Below are 16,824 nucleotides of genomic sequence, written 5' to 3' on the forward strand. Positions count from 1 at the left end.
AGAGGGACCAGGGTGGTGTAACTATGCGCATGGGCCTGTAGTTAGCGGCTCGCTAGCTACTTACCCCAGCTCACCTCGACGTGAATGCTACGGTGCCATCTTCCCCATCTTTCTGTCCACCGACCGACCGAAACTCCATTTGCCAGCCGCGCCCAAGAGCCGGTGCGCCACGGAATCCCACGTCGCATCCACATTCCGACGCGACGCGCCGGATATTGCTTGCCATCATGGCCAAGATCGAACAGATGGATCCTGTATGGGATGATCTCGACAGGTGAGCATCATGGCACGCTCTCACTCTCGACATGCGCTACGCACCCAAGGACCCTTGCTAACCACTGTTCACCATGCAGAACAATGGTAGGCTGTTTCCACTCAGCCCTTGCGGCTGCACTTGCTGACTTCGGGCCATGCAGGGCCAGTTGTTCATGATGGGCTTCGATGGCACGTCGGTGACTCCCCACATACGTACCCTTATCGAGGAACATCACGTTGGCTGTATCCTGCTGACTGCCAAAAACCTCAAATGTAATATCACGTGCTTTGATGTGACCTCTCTCTCTCTGCGTGCCAAGCCCCTGCTGATACAACACAGCCGCCGAAGACACAACAAAACTCATTTTTGAATTGCAAAAGATTGCCCATGATGCCGGTCATCCTGTTCCGCTGGCAATTGGTATCGACCAGGAAAATGGCGGAGTCAACAGTCTCTTTGACGACATCTATATTCGCCAGTACCCCAGCAACATGGGTATGGCTGCGACCGGATCCACTGACTTAGCATTTGAAGTCGCAAAAGCAACTGCACAAGAAATCGCTGCCTGCGGTATCAACTGGATATTTGGCCCATGTCTCGATGTACTTACTAATGCACGTAACCAGCCCCTGGGTGTCAGAACAGCCGGGGACGACCCTCAGGAAGTGTCTGCCTTTGGGTGTGCGTTCATGCAGGGCTACAAAGAGGGCGGAGTTGTAACACTGGGAAAGCATTTTCCATCTTACGGCAACCTAGAGTTCTTAGGCTCCACACTTGACGTGCCTATCATCACTGAATCATTAGAGCAGCTGAGCTTGAGTGCCTTGATCCCATTCAAGAAAGCGATCGAAAGAGGCCTTGACTCTATGATGGTCGGTGGTTGCGCCATGTCTTCGGCCGGACTAAATGCTATGCACGCTTGTCTCTCCGAGCAGGTCGTCGATGATCTACTCCGCAAGGATCTGAAATTTGACGGCGTAGTTGTCTCAGAATGTCTTGAGATGGATGCTCTCAGTCACAATATTGGTGTTGGCGGTGGAACCGTCATGGCTGTCAACGCCGGCTGCGACGTGGTCCTTCTTTGTCGCGCCCTCTCGCTGCAACTAGAAGGCCTAAAAGGCCTCAAGACTGGCATTGAGAGCGAGATGGTTTCGAAAGAACGCATCTTCAACTCGCTGAGGCGCGTGCTAGCCATGAAGAAGAAGTGCACATCATGGGAGAAGGCGCTGAACCCTCCAGGCATCAACTATCTCGAAAAGCTCCAGCCTTTGCATACTGCGCTCTCCACAAAAGCATACAACAGCTCCATCACAGTCGTGCGCGACAAGAACAGGCTTCTTCCATTGACCAATATTCTCGACAGCGAAGAGGAACTCCTTTTACTGACACCTTTGCTCAAGCCCTTGGCTGCATCGGCTGCATCGCGAGCCATATCTGATGCCGCCAATGGTGCGGCCAGTCACTCTCCAGGGCCATCTTCCTGGGACCAGAATTCGTCCGTTATGAGCGGAGAACGGGTTTTCAGGGAGCTGGGTCGCTCTCTAGCAAGACAGCGTAACGGACGACTGTTGCACACGTCGTACACAGCAAACGGTGTTCGTCCAGTTCACGAGAACCTCATCAGCCGAGCAAGCGCGATCATTGTGCTCACTGCAGACGCCAATAGAAACCTGTATCAGCATGGATTCACTAAACACGTCTCTATGATTTGTAACATGCAATACACGACTGGCGGAGAGAGACGTGAGAAGCCTCTGATTGTGGTTGCTGTAAGTTCACCGTACGACTTTGCCATGGATAACACGATTGGGACGTATATCTGTACCTATGATTACACTGAGACTGCTTTAAACTCGCTGGTACGAGTCTTGTACGGAGAATTATCGCCCTCGGGAACACTGCCTGGTACGATTAGCAAGAGCCAAAAACTACATCCGTCGAAACAGCACTGGCTGGTTGAGATCTTCAACGAAGAACGAGACGGCAGTGCGTTGGATACGCTGATTGCAGCCATTGTGGAAAGCACCGCGCCAAACCAACGATCTGAGCTTTCGAGCGCAACATCAAGCTCGTTCATTCTACACCACCCAGAGGTGGAGGAATCACATTTTGTCGTCCGAAACAGCAGTACCCAAGCACTATACGGGTTCTGCTCAACATACTTCTTCAAAGCCACGGGGACTGGAGTCATTGGCGCATTGTTTGTGGATCCGGCAAGGAGGAAGCTCTCAATTGGACATTCGCTACATAACAGAGCGACACGAACTCTACTACAGAAGGAGGGCGTCAAGAGATTTCAACTAGGATCTCGTCTTCCGAGCATCTATCTCGGTATCCCAACAGGACATGGCAACGAGCGAAAGCGCCTACGGCCATGGTTTGCGCAACTGGGATGGGGCGCGGCACTGTCACGGCCCGTGTGCAACATGGTCGCTCGCAATCTTCAGACATGGAGTCCACCTGCAGGCATGGCCAAGAGCCTGGCAAGCGCAGGAGCACAGTTTGACCTTGTCTATGGGTGGGACTATGCCGGACCGGTGCTCGACCATATCAAAACCAGTAATCGACAAGGGTTGGCAGAGGTGTACAAGCTCGCACTCACCGATCCGACGGCCTGTGGAATTATTCGGGCAAAGCGGCCGGAAGATGGTGCGCTGGTGGGCACGGTTGTGCTGTACAACAGTCACTCACGTCTAGCCGAGTACATTCCTTCGCTCAAGGACCTCAACGAGTCGGCTGGAGGCATCTCATCGCCGGTGATATCGCCTGGTGTTGGAGAGTACTCAACACTACTGCAAGGATTGATACTTCTTGGGATGCGACAGATCAAGCAACTAGGATGCAACGCATGCTTGCTCGACTATGTGGGTATATACTTAATCCTGCGGTAGGACAGAGATGCTGACAAAGGACAGATGGATGGAGATGGCAATTTTGACGGGTTCTCAGCAATGGGATTCGATGTCATGCACAATTTCGAGGAAGTGAGCTGTGATGCAGCGACATGGACCATGATACCACCAGCTTAGCTTGGGAAGGGATGTGTTTTTTTCTTTCTGTTTGAGGCGCAATGAACGGACCCTCTGGTTGGCTAGGACTTGGATGAGATGAAAGGGCATGATAGATGTTTATAAACGACTTAATACATTATTTTCTCTTGTTGCCTGGTATAGATGTGGAGACGAAGGAAGCATGTGTTTGACATGGAGGATTGCATGGTGGTGGCTGAGAACTAGTCCGATGGGTAGAGTACATGGGATGGGCTGCGGGCTTCGTGGGGAGCGGATAGTTTCCCTGATAGGTAATCTGGCGCTGACGGGAGCCGCATGCCGCGTACCGCGTACCGCTTGGCTGATTAGGCGCGTCAGGGTTCAGGCAAAGAGGTAAATACAGAGGCTGGGGTTGGCTTAATTTCAGCGAGGATGACTGGAGGCCTATGGACGGGACGCAGAGATGGTGCGGAGGGGGGCGCATTGAGGATGTCGGACCTGGTCTTGGCTGGGAGCCGTAGTATAATGGCGCACGCTGATCGCCGTTCGGCGTGTCCGTTGGAGAAGCCCTGCCGATGAAGCTCGCCTCCCTTAACTCGGGAGTGGTGCATATAACTGGGGCTCACAGGACAAACATACTTGGGTGCAAGTAAGTATAGTAGCAGTAGATGCATTGGACATGTGTACATATATAGACACGAGGGGTCTGTGGCTGCGGGCGAGTCAATAGAGGGTCCAAGGCAGTGCATAGCCACGCGTAGCTGGACGCCATTCCCGCCGCCGCCAGACCCTCGCTGCTCGCCCCTAAGAGAGAGAGAGAGAGGCAGGCGATACAGGCCAGCCGCACGTGTGATGCACCCTCGTTGTCGTTGTCGTCGTCGTCGCACAGCTTGTCCACCTCTCCCTCGACCGCTGAAGACGGCTGCAAGCGTTTCTGGCCGGTGCGCACGCTGTGCAAGCCACGCGCCCACGACATTTCTCTCCCTCTGCCCTCTGCTGCTGTCCTTAGATTCCCCATCTTCTCCGCTCCGCTACCTGCCCTCCCGCACCTCTCCGCTTCCAACCCCAGGGCCCGCCCACGCATCTCCCACCTAACCACTACCACCACCATCACCAACCACCAACCACCTCCGCCGCCGCTCTTGTCGCCGCTCCCCGTTCCACGCGCCCCCGCCTCGCGCGAGCGCACCTCTCATTGCCGGGTTCGCTCCACTTGCACCGCGTGTATGCGCCGAATTTACAGCGACTCCATCCCCGACGACGGCCACGCCGCCCCGAGCCATGGAGCACTTTGACACGACTACCATGTCGTACATGCCCATGCCAATCCCGCTGCAGACAGTCACGGGACCCGACCAGCAGATGGCCATGCCCTTGGTGCCTGTGGACCAGTACGACCAGCGCTCGACGTTTGATGCCGAGACCTTCATTGGGTACGCACACTCGACCGTGCCTACCATTCATTGCTGCAGCTGCTAACAGTGCTGCTCAGAAGCGAAGATGCCTACTCGACATACCACCTCCAGCAGATGCCACCCCAGATCAAGCGCTATCCAAGCACCTACGAAGACCCCTTCTCCGACGTCCAGAGCGGCTACGAGCAATCAATACACCCACACGACCAAAATGGCATTCCTGAAAGTCCAAGCATCGACAGCAACAACAAGCTGCTTAGTTTCTCCCTGCCCACCATGCCATACCCCATCTTCAACTACGCCATGCAGCGAGTGCCCATATCCATGTCTGCACAGCTTCATGGCATGTTCTTCCTGGCTGAATCACCCTGGGCCACCGCTGCCGACGGCCAATCGCCGCCCTCGGAATTGACTTGCTACAGAAGAAACCTCTTCCAGATTACCGGCACAGTCACGCTCCCCAGAGCTCTCCACCTTCTCATGACCGAGCAAGGAAATCAAATACCCATCATCGGCCAAGAACTTACCATATCCGCCACAGAGTCTCTAGAAGGCAATGCGGTAAAAATCATATCTGTGCCATGGAAGACACCGGCGACAAGCAACGCTCCTGCCGAGGACAAGACGGAGAAGGAACCACCCACGTATCCGCTCGACCTGTCAACCGGTCAAGATGTCGATTCCGACTATGTTAGCTTTCCTATCAGCTGGAAGCGATTGCAGTTTCGAATTGCAACTGCCAATAACGGTCGAAGGAAGGAGCTCCAGCAGCACTTCGTAGTGAGACTAAAGGTTGTCGCTACTCTTACCACCGGAATGAAGGTGCCCATTTGCGAGATCCACTCGGGGGCGGTCATAGTGCGAGGTAGAAGCCCGCGCAACTTCCAAGCCCGAAAAGACATGCCAATCAGCGGCGGCACTACCACACGCAAGGTGCACACCCCGCAGCAGCCCAACAGAACTCCAACAGGTGACACAACCCAAGGCACGCCTAAGCAAGCGCAAGTTCAGGCTGCAGGCCCATCCAAGTCGACAGACTTGCTGCAGATGCCCTTTGAGTTCAACACAAATGACATGCCGCAGTCGCCAGACTTTGCCTGGAAGATGCCCACGGGTGCCCAGACTGCCATACCACAAGACCCGCCTTCAGGTCAAATGCAACATGCCACACCATATGCACAGTCGACTCCGGACATTTCAAGAAGTGCCCCACTTCCCAAGACGTCCATAGCGCCAGTCACTTTGTCCCTCACCGACGATGAGCCCGTCAAAGCCCCTTCGCCCAATGAGCAGCAAAGAAAGCGCGGCACCCCAATGCGACCTCCTTCCTTCTCCATTGGCGTCGTCAACAGCCCAGACGAAAGCGCTGACCTGCTCTATGAATATTTTCCTTTAGGTCTGGACGACTGGATGCCGCCTGTCGATGCCGTCTATCGACCCCATATCGTTCACCATATTACCCCATTTCCCCAAGACGGGAAAGCAGATGCTGGTAGGAGTCGGTCGAAGCGGTACTTCTCGGATGCTTGGTAAGCCCTGGTTTGCGATTTGTGATACCCATGCGTTTGGTTTTTGTTTCTGTAATCCCGTCAAGAGCAGTGCCCTGATGATGACTGGAGAGTGGTTGCACATCTTATGCCTTTTTTGTCTCCTATTTGTTCATATATATATATATATATGCATGTATATATGTACACTTGGGGAGAAGATTCGTCGTCGGTGTGGCGGCAGATACCCTATAATATACTCTTTCAAGACAAACAAAGAGGGAAGCAGGAAAAGAAGGAGAGAGGTGATAATATTTGGTGATGGGGCTGCTTATATTTCTTTTCAAGTTGGAACAAAAGGGGAAAAAACGGTTGGTCATTGATCTGTAATCGGCGTTTGACTTACGATGACACGATTTCCTGCTTTTCAACGCTGGCACCGTGGCACCAACACATGCAATGGGTTATTGGGGATGTGGAATACCTTTCGGCAGCTATTTTTAATCATACCGCCATACTTTTTGTTCAATGTTATATCGTTACGAAGTCTATCGTTACTGGTATCTGTTTTTTCATATCACGTTTGGAACATTTGTTAGTCTCCCTACCCTTTGCTTGGACAGTGGATCATGGTGGTAGAGAAGCTCGTATATCATCCATCACGCAATAGATCGCAATATCCACGCTGCGATGCGTTGTAACCTCTCCTCTCAAGTATCTTATGCGCAATGCCACGAAACACGTGTAACCAGTAACCAAGCTCAACAAGGACCGATAGTAGTCAATATAGTTGAGTACGTAGCGTTACAACCTTGGACATTTCACATTCCATAGTTTCCGAGCACTGCAAGCTCAGATGCAATATCCCCCCCCTGCCCTCATGCTACCCAGTAATCTCGATTCAACAACCCCCGGTCAAACTTTGTAACCCAACCTTAATCTACATCGCCGACCATTTCTCCTCCTTGTCCTCGGCAAGAAAAAAGATTACCAGAGAGACCCAAGAAAATGCAGCCATGTGGCGTAGATCCCATGTGCCACTCGCCGTCACATACGCTCCCCGCTCCCCTCCAAGCCTGATACCCGTCCAAGCCCGGCGTCAACCATGCAATGCAACAGTAACACCTCATCAACCCATCTCATCCCACGTCTGTCTTCCTCCCTCCCTCCCCCTTCTCCCGCGCCCAAACACAAAGAAAGAAAGAGAGAAAGAAAAAAAAATCCCACTAAGCTCTCCCCCCCCCCCCAACTTCCCCAAGTCGTGGGCCTCCCCACCTTACCCCCTCCCCAAAAAAAACTGTCCAGAAAAAATTATAACCTCTCCACTCTTTTTTTTGGAGAGGGGTGGAGAGGAGGCAAGGGACCTCGGAAAGAAAAAAAAAACATTCCGTCTGGATTTTAAAAAAAATCATTGGTGCATTTGCATTATCCATGTATGTATATGCATATACATATGTACATATGCAACACGTATCAAAACTTGTCTTTTCCACCCTTGGTTTTTGGATGCATGGGTTGGGAGAGAATATAGAATGATGAAAGTTTGATAAGAAAGAGAGAGAGAGAGAGGGAGGGAAATGTTGGTATCTTTCCCCCCCCCCTCTTCTCCCATTCTTCTCCACCTTGAAATCTTACTTTGCAAACCCCCCTGCCTGCCACCCTGCTTGCTCGCTCGCCCGTCTGGACCCGCCAGCTTTTTTCTCCACTACCGTTACAATGCAGAGAAGGAGAGAGAGTGAGAGTGACATGGTTACGCTATACAGTTGCGTTTCCCGCGATGGATCCAGATCCTTCCCTCTTCCCTCTTCCCTACTACTATTACTACTAGTGTTCCTTGGAATTCGAAAGGGGGGAAACGGGTTCCGTACTATGTACCTATCCGCTTTCCCGGTTTAACGTCACGAGAGCGGAAAACAAGTGTTTAGTTCAAGGACGGGTGAGGGAATATGGGTTATGAATACGAATACGATGGATGCAAGGACCTCGGCACACGATGACACGCTAAAAAGAAAGGGGTTTTAACTTAATAATAGTTGGGGCGTAAGTTAGTTTAAGCCTAGGCTCTCTCGGCCTCTCTCTCTCTCTCTCTGTGCGTGTGTCGTTTTCTGACATGATGACGGACCCACGTGGCTTGATGGGTCGCACCGGAAGGTACGTCTTGATTGGGATTAGAGTGAGGATAATGGGTAAGGTGTGCGAAGATTGGAAGGTTGTGGGACGAAAAGCGGGTCGGCCGTCTAGGAGGAGTTGGTAGTAGCTGTGACGTTACGGTGTAACTGTTCGTTGACGTCTTGGCTTGATACTGGTGACGATGGGCTGTAACTCGGTGTATGGGGAAAAAATTGACTTTTTGGGAGGAAATTTGACATGTTTGGTTATTGAATATTTCATTAGGTCATGGAAAAAAAATATGCTCATACCCATATGGTTTGCCGCCCCCTAGTAATGTGGTGATGATGCTGAACAACGCCGCAGGGAACTTATGTACTCGAAGAAAGAGAAAATCCAAGCTCCCATATGCCTCTTCAGATATCTCATATCTAGTCCCTTGAGGGACTCTAGATGCTGAAATAGAAAAACAAAACGCTCATGTGTATATACAACCACCGTTTTCAAAGAAGAGAAAAAAGGGTGGCGATAAATGGAGGAAAAAGAACTATGTTTGTCCCTCGAGACAACAGGCAGATACTGCTGCTCCGAAGATGGCTGATTCAACAGCAACCTCCAGTAAGATTGACTTTGGTTCGGCACCAGATGCAGTAGTCAGATCATGAAGATGTGATTGGCAGAGCTCCCTGAACAGGGGGTACTTTTCAATGACTGAGCCGTTACAGCCAATGCTCATCCGGCCAGCGGATGCGGGCGTCAGGCCTTCGGACTCCGTTCGAAGCACCCACAATGCATGAATGCCAGTTGCGAGGAAAGCTGCAGCGCGGTGCGAAACGAGTTGCGCTACTCGGCGGACAAACTGAATGTCCTTTACAGTAGGTGGCTTGCTGAGCGGATGCAGAGATTGGAAGATGGCGATAGCCTGGCCAAGGTACTTTGAGTCATCCATCTCCATGACTGCAATGGTTCCAGTGTCCAGACTGTAGGGTTCGGTCAAGCGAGCGGGCATTTCGCCACTGAACAGACCGGCTGTGCGTACAGCTTCGACAACAATCAACCTTACTATCTCACCCATGTAGCGACCGCTAATCATGTATTCGAAGGGCTGGAAGTCTGGCCGTACATGTGCATCGTTCAGTTGTTCATCCCATCTAGTCGTAGGGAACACCCCCTTTCCGAACATGCTGCATTCAGTGTTGACGAGCACGTGGGTGGCTTCATCCATCCATTCCTGTGGGTAGCCTTTGTACTTGGTGCTCGCAAGTGATGATACAGGTAGATGCACAGATATGTTGAATCCAGTTCCAAGAATTACAGCAAAGCGTGTTGATGGGTCTTCGTAGGCACGCGATAGCAACGTCGCAGAAGAGTCATTGACAATGGAATCCATGTGCACAGGTAGGTTCTGGATAGATGTCAGTGGCTGCAGACTTGCAATTGGTAAAGATCAAACTCACCCTCTTTCTACACGGCGCCATGATTAATTCGCTGAGATCCTGACCAAGAAGCCCTTCAGTCGCTCGGAAACCCTTGCCCATGTCCAATAAGTTTGCACTGCGACTAGATGTTTGCCTGATAAAAGTCAGCGGAGTAGATGAAGCAAAGGACGTAGAGGACGCACTCAACAGGAAACGACCATGCTAGACCCATAGGAAAAGTCTTTGTGCCGTTCGGGTCTTGTAATTGCTGATCCGCAAGTGCCAGCTGAATCTTATCGGCCATCCATTCAAAAAAGTCGTGTCCGCTTCGCTGGCGGACCTTCTCGTCTATCTTGTAGCTCTTCATGAAAACGATGCGCATATTCTTGGCACCGGGCCTTTTACCGTTTAGTTCGACAAGGGCAACGCGGAATGTTGATCCACCGACATCGAGAGCCAGGTAAGTGCCTCTCTCCAATCCAGAAGGAAGTTTGTTGTTGTAAGAAGGCAGCATGCAAATGTCGCTTGACTGTAGTTTTGGGGCAAATTGCCTTTGCAGCGCTGCAGACATGTCCAACAGATTTTCGTTATCCAAAGGTGCTTCAAGGAGGGTCTGGATTTCGCGCAACATGTCCTCCATGGTCCGGTCATAGGTCCGCAATGCATCTCGGGTGCGTTTTCGTGGCGACAATATTGGCAGCACAGAGTGCATGACTGATGGTAACATGGCGAGTCTTTCTAGAGCCGCAAGGAGCCCTTGCCAAAAATCCAACATGAGCCGTTTGTATTTGCGTTGGCGAGGGTCGTTGTCTGTTGCTGTGTGGCAAGCGTCACCTGAGTTGTTGGGGTCCGGAATAACGGTGACGCGACGATTCTTGGAGCGGTGTAGCAACAGAGGGGGCATGGAGAAAAGGTAAGCTGTGCGGCCTGGCTGAGACGGTAAGGACAGAGTCTCTGGATTAAGACTTTATTGAAAACGCTGAATTAAACACGTAAAGACCAAGGATGTTGGAAGGTCGGTCTGCGGATATGGAGATGCATAGAGATGCGACGCGGGCCGGTAGCATTAGTAAACTGAGGTTGCAGAAATCCACCCGGACATGGTTTTACGGTTGGTCAGAACAACAAAGAGGGTTGTATCCACTAGCAGACGTAGCAAGGTATTGCTCCGATGACAGGCGTGCGAAATGTGCAGATGAGGCCCAGCACACAGGGGCAGGAGAGAGTGACCGAAGGGAAACAGGAATAATCAGCCGTCTTGGACACGCCAGCTAGCGGCCGCAAAGTGATAGTCGATGGCGTGCCGCTGGTTCCAGGCACGCTCAGCGAGTAGGCACAAGTATGGCGTAGCTGTCATGGCGAGCGTTTGGTGGGGTGTCGTAGAAAGTTTCCTAACAGCCATTGCTACCGTTACAGTCGCTGAGGCCCGCTAGTCCATATCGGGGCCGCAAATCTAGCCGCAAGCGTGGGTGATAGGACTACGGCGGATGACTTGGCCACACAATGATACAACCCGGCTGCAGATTTCATGCGTCTGTGGCGATCATCGTACAGCCGTAGCGTAGCTTGCCCGCGGCTACGCGTATGCACCCAACGTCTGGCGCGAGGATGGAGAATGCTACGCTCGAGAATATGCATGTTGGAGGCACGGCACGTGTCCTGTATCCTGGGTCCGCCAGCGCCAAGAATAGAATCGGTTTCTACTCGGTCGGGTCTAATACTGGACATGCGTTGCGACATGTTCCCGCCGACATATCCTCTATTCTGCTCTAGTATCTGACACTGCACAAACAGGCGCCGTTGCCAGATGGCGCTTACCAAAACGTAATGGGGAGCCACTTACATGCCTAGGACTCGACTATCTCCCCAACGGCTGACGGCACATAACTACTAACCCCACTGGGGGACATCTCTGTGCCACCAGGCTCCCTCGTGCTCCCGCAAAGACTGCCCAGTCCGAGGCCATTTGCCCCCAGCAGACCGAGAAACGAGCATGTGCATGCTGGCATTGTTATTAGGCGACCTACGAGGGGCAATCTAGAAGCGGCCGTGGACGGACGCATGCACGTCTATCTGGTAGCGATCAGGCCAGGCTTATACTACAGTACTACGTGTTGGTTACCGTATTTGGGCTAATGCTGCGCACCAACGTTGTCCATTGGTATGAGCGCATACCTTGTGAGACCAACCAAGCACGAGCACACATGTGTTGGTAAATCTACCATGCCCCACTCCTTAGATTGTTCTTATCTTGCTATACTATCGTATGTACATTTGGAAAAAAGAAAGGTAATATCACGCGAAACTCATAGACGCCTAAAGATGGCGCATATGCAAAGTCGGCATTAGGACTGCAAAATGATATACCAGAGGAACCACACAATGCAACTCCGTTTCAGGTATCATAAACAAACAAGTTTCAAACGCCAACCCCCGTCGTTACCCGTTAACCCCCAGTCATAAGCATGCTTTGTACAGCTAGATTAAACCTTTTCTGGCTCAATGTGTGCAGACTCAGTATGCGCATGAGGCAAGACATCGGCGACTGTCTCGTCTGTGAACTCGATGTCCTTCTCAACCGCAGTAGTGTCCTCAACCTTCCAAAGGATCACAGGGAGGGCCACCAACAGACTACCGGCGAGGAGCCCCCAGTTGGAGGCGAACATGGCCATGTATGAGACCTTCAAATCATCCAAACGCCAGGTAATGGCACCTCCGGCAGACTGGATTCCCTTGTAGAAACCTGCAAAGTTGGCAAGCTTGCGGCTGTTGTTGGTCAAAGCTCCCATGAACCTGGATGAAATCAGTAAAATGTCGGAATATGAAGGGTTTATGAAGAGCGTACCAGTAAACACATGTCTGCCAAGCAGCATCAAAAAAGCCGTAGAACATGTAGAGAACAAAGGGACCAGCATAGCCTGCATCAGACCAATCCTTCTTCATGTTGTTCTCATTTTCAGCCCAGGCGCGGTCGTAAGTCTTCTGGAACATGTATCCAAAGCCCCAGATGAGCATGACGCTGATGAAGAGCGCGGCCCATGCGGCTTTGGCTCGGGTTGTTCGGCGGACGCCTTTGACGTCAAGCCCATAGCCGAAGATGTAAGCGCCGATGATCTGCATGATGTAATAGACAACACCATTCAAAGCCCGTGTGCGAACGTTGAAGTAGGCAGCATTAATTTGGGTGAAGTGATATGTGTAGAACCAGTTGGATGCCAAGAACATGGGGAAAAGAAGGATAATGTACGGGTCCGTGAAGAAGGTCTGCCATAGGCCGCTAATCTCCGATTTCCATGAGGGGTGCTTCATGACAATGACCTTGGATCCATCGTCACGAATGACATCTCGTGCATCAACGAGGGTCCATGCAAGAGCGGCGCCGAGGATGGTGAGCACTAGGAAACCGACATAGGTACCATCATTCACAGTTCCAGCAGTTTTGGTGTGGATGTTCTGGCCCAAGGGAATCTAGGAGGGTTAGTCATTGGCGGACGGAGCAGGGCGGAAGGAGAGAAACGTACCAAACTACCAATTACAGCGCCCAAGTTGAAGATCATCCAGAACCACGAGATGTAGCGACCCTTGGAAGCCTCGGGTGGGTACGACATCATAATGGCACCCTGGGCACACCACAGCAGACCAGCGCATACACCAAGCAGGGCGCCGGCAAAAGTGGTGAAACCCAGATTCTGGGTGTGGTTGTAGCAGAGATAGGAGCCGACGTAGACGGAGTAGCCAATGCCGCCAAAGGACAGGGAGGTGCGGATACCAAGCTTATTGGTAAAGGTGCCAGCGAAGAAGCCGATGACGGCAAAGGTTGAGTACAGAGCCGTGTTTGCGCGATTGTTTGCGGTGGGATCCAGCTGGCCGCCGCCGCCCATGCCGTTGAGAGCATTAAACATGCCGGGACACATGAAGCAGACGAAGGAGACAATGACGAGCTGGGTCGGGGGAGAAGCGAACCAGGGCAACTTGAAGCCGGCGATGGTGAAGCGACGGTATTTCCATGACTTTGGCAGGTCCAGGGCGGTGCTGTCCGTCAGCGAGTGGTCTGCCGAGTTGACGTGGTGGGCCAAGTTGTCCTTGTCGGTCGAGGTTGCCATGGTGGGGGATGGTCTGGCGCGGGCGCGCACAAAGGGTGGATGGCGAGGCTGGGATGCAGCGGGCGTGGTGTAGTGGGCAGGAAGGCACGCTGTCGCGAGTCGGAAGGAGCAGGCGGGCACGAGGCGATAAAGATGTCGAATCGTAACGCTCAGACCACTGCGACGGCTGAACAGGAGTCGGGACAATTACGTGAGGGTCGGGGTGGTGAAAGCGAGGGGCAGCTTCATTTTAAGCATTCGTCCGCTAGGGGCTGTTGATGGTGCCTCGAAAGCCAAATGTGGATTTGGGTTAGACGAGGCGGCCATCAGCACGCGACCGTGGTGCAGTGCTGTGAGACGATGTGAGGGCAAAGACAGAAGGGGGCCAAGTGAAGGCTGCCCAGGATGCCAGGATGCCAGGATGCCAGGATGCTAGAATGCGAGATGCCAGGATGTGCAGCTGGCCGGAGACTGGGTGACTGGAACGGCGACTGGGCCAGCAACATTACTTAGCAACGCATGCATGCAGGCTGGCAGGCTGGCAGGGAAGCCGATAGACTGGCAGACGGATACAGACGAAGATAGAACAGACAGACACGCACTGGGCAGGCCGGCAGACGCGACTCGTATCCACGTCCTAGCGCATTGCCCAGTCTGCAGTCGTGGTTCTCGGATCGGGCATATCGAGGGTCTCGGTGGGCCCTTGGCCGGCCCAAGCGGGGCGTTGGAGGCGAGGAGCCTTGGAGCCTTGCGCTCTGGGCTTATCGGAGGGCACAGGCGCATCCATCCACTCCTATGCCTGCGCTACGCTGTATCGGGACGCGGCACATGGGGGAGCAAACTGCAACGGCCACACTATCCACCACCATGACTACTACCTGCTACTACCTGGCTGCAACGCTCTGGCAACCCCGCCACCCCGCACCCATCCTACCCAGCATACTTACACACACACAGACGCATGCGAACATGTTTCCTACACGTGAGTCGGTACTGCATGGGCCATACGTGCTCCAGCAATGTAACACGACCATCTGCTGGCCCCCCATTGGGATAGCATCTTCATCTTCGCTGCCCGCTACTCGCTACCCCAACGGCACGCGACCTAGGTGTCCACTGCTATCTGTTGGTATCTGCATCTGCATCCACCGTCGCTATCATCACAATCATCATCATCACCATCACCAACGTCACGAGCGGCATCGGCTAGAGATAACGCATGCTCCCGTAACATTGCACACCGTTGCAACCGGTCTTTGTTCGGTCTCTCGATCTGCAACTCTACGCCTGCCTTGCATCGCGACGTTGACTAGTAGCCGTCCGTCCTTCACCCACATGCCTGCATCAGGCAACCTCGGCCGCTCCCAACCCTTGACAATCAATCCGCGCATCGTGAACAAATTTGCAATGATACTTTGACAAGGTTATGACGTGAAACTTTGTACTGCTATGATAGAAATCATGTCCACTCCCCCATTGCACATCCCACCCGCAATCATCACAGGCAAATACACACCTACCCACTCTGCCTACTCACATACTATACACACTATACATACAGATCTACCATGTAAGCCCTATTGCCCCTCGACGCAATACGAATGCAACCCGGCTTATACCACCTAGGCGCCTAATCATCAGAGACGACGCCCGGGCTGCGTCCCAGTACATTGCAGATTACATTATTGGTCCGTTGCTCACGCCCCCAAATGCACCTTCCCTAACCCGCTCACACATCAACACCAGAGCGCATCAATGCCTTCAACCCCACCCCCGACAGACCCTTTGTCCTGGGCCTGCCCACCGGCAGCAGCCCCATTCTCATCTACAAACACCTGGTCCAGCGCCACAAGGCGGGCCAGGTCTCGTTTCGCAATGTAGTCACGTTCAACATGGTACGAGTTCTACTCCCAATGTTGCACAGCAGCCTCGCCTCGAGCCAAGCCATAGTAACAGTGACCCAATTAGGATGAGTATGTTGGCATTCCCCGCGACCATCCAGAAAGCTATCACAGCTTCATGTACAAGCACTTCTTCTCCCACGTCGATGTGAAACCAGACAACATCAACATCCTCAACGGAAATGCCCCTGACCTCGAGGCCGAATGCCAAAGCTACGAAGACAAGATCAGCCGTGTCGGCGGCATCGAGCTGTTCCTTGGCGGCATTGGTCCCGATGGTCACATTGCCTTCAACGAACCAGGCTCCAGCCTCAAGTCTCGCACTCGTGTCAAGACTCTTGCCTATGAGACTATACTTGCAAATTCGAGGTTCTTTGGCAATGACTTGGACCAAGTGCCCAAGATGGCCCTGACGGTTGGTGTCCAAACTGTGCTTGACGTAAGTTGCACACATCACAATAGCCGCCCCTTCACCCTCTCACCAATAAATATAGGCCCGCGAGGTTGTCATCATCATCACTGGTGCACACAAGGCTCCCGCCCTCCAGCGATGCATCGAGGGGGGTGTCAATCACATGTGGACTCTGTCCAGTCTGCAGATGCACCCGCATCCCTTGATTGTCGTCGACGAAGACGCCACCCTGGAACTTCAGGTAAAGACTGTCAAGGTAAGTTGCATGGGTCATTTGCATTCAAGTCATCATGCCGTCTGACATGCTTGTCATAGTACTTCAAGAGTATTGAAAGGGTCGGAAAGGAGCTAGGGATGCGTCAGAAGCTCCCCAGAAAGCGCGACTCGCTACTTGACGAGGGTACCTTGCTAGCCCCCGAGGCCCAACAAAACGGTATCAGGTTGACTGTGCCACAATTCGACATCTCCCGTTCACCCAGTCCAGTGCTAGAACCCATGAGCGCTCGCTTGTCAGACCAAGAAGCGACCGGCGCGATACATCCCATGGATATGGATGAGATTGCAGATCAGCCCTCGGTCCGAATGGGTGCTCGCGTCGTGGGCTAAACGTTGCGGCTCTCCTCGCCCCATCCTAGCAGCTAGGAAGATTGTCAGGAGAACGGGGCAGCTTGACATTAATCTTCCGAAGCCCGCAGACTGGTTCTCGGGACAGGGCTAGGTTTCCGATTCTTTGTTAGTTCGGCACCAAATTGTC

General features: G+C 52.7%; 5 protein-coding genes across 5 annotated transcripts; 3 read left to right on the top strand and 2 right to left on the bottom strand.

The window, feature by feature from the left end:
• Window positions 1-227: 227 nt before the first annotated feature.
• COCMIDRAFT_1019 (glycoside hydrolase family 3 protein) lies at window positions 228-3,285 on the top strand (the record flags this gene model as incomplete). Its single annotated transcript, XM_007684930.1, has 5 exons — window positions 228-274; window positions 354-360; window positions 417-528; window positions 596-3,120; window positions 3,172-3,285. The coding sequence occupies 5 exons, from the start codon at window positions 228-230 to the stop codon at window positions 3,283-3,285; spliced, it is 2,805 nt and encodes a 934-aa protein (XP_007683120.1).
• Window positions 3,286-4,527: 1,242 nt separating this feature from the next.
• On the top strand, window positions 4,528-6,194 carry COCMIDRAFT_1020 (uncharacterized protein; the record flags this gene model as incomplete). The annotated part of the gene is made up of 2 exons (XM_007684931.1): window positions 4,528-4,679; window positions 4,739-6,194. The coding sequence occupies 2 exons, from the start codon at window positions 4,528-4,530 to the stop codon at window positions 6,192-6,194; spliced, it is 1,608 nt and encodes a 535-aa protein (XP_007683121.1).
• Window positions 6,195-8,804: 2,610 nt separating this feature from the next.
• COCMIDRAFT_22176 (uncharacterized protein) lies at window positions 8,805-10,579 on the bottom strand (the record flags this gene model as incomplete). Its single annotated transcript, XM_007684951.1, has 3 exons — window positions 8,805-9,662; window positions 9,715-9,829; window positions 9,879-10,579. The coding sequence occupies 3 exons, from the start codon at window positions 10,577-10,579 to the stop codon at window positions 8,805-8,807; spliced, it is 1,674 nt and encodes a 557-aa protein (XP_007683141.1).
• A 1,579-nt stretch (window positions 10,580-12,158) lies between these two features.
• Window positions 12,159-13,778, bottom strand: COCMIDRAFT_22177 (uncharacterized protein; the record flags this gene model as incomplete). Its single annotated transcript, XM_007684952.1, has 4 exons — window positions 12,159-12,468; window positions 12,521-13,143; window positions 13,197-13,295; window positions 13,326-13,778. The coding sequence occupies 4 exons, from the start codon at window positions 13,776-13,778 to the stop codon at window positions 12,159-12,161; spliced, it is 1,485 nt and encodes a 494-aa protein (XP_007683142.1).
• A 1,428-nt stretch (window positions 13,779-15,206) lies between these two features.
• Window positions 15,207-16,676, top strand: COCMIDRAFT_32395 (uncharacterized protein; the record flags this gene model as incomplete). The annotated part of the gene is made up of 6 exons (XM_007684977.1): window positions 15,207-15,327; window positions 15,401-15,445; window positions 15,504-15,652; window positions 15,726-16,097; window positions 16,153-16,326; window positions 16,386-16,676. 6 exons carry the CDS (start codon window positions 15,207-15,209, stop codon window positions 16,674-16,676), a joined length of 1,152 nt encoding a protein of 383 aa, XP_007683167.1.
• Between the last annotated feature and the right edge of the window lie 148 nt (window positions 16,677-16,824).

The sequence above is a fragment of the Bipolaris oryzae genome (assembly GCF_000523455.1).
Source record: "Bipolaris oryzae ATCC 44560 unplaced genomic scaffold scaffold_6, whole genome shotgun sequence".
NCBI classification, from domain to species: domain Eukaryota; kingdom Fungi; phylum Ascomycota; class Dothideomycetes; order Pleosporales; family Pleosporaceae; genus Bipolaris; species Bipolaris oryzae.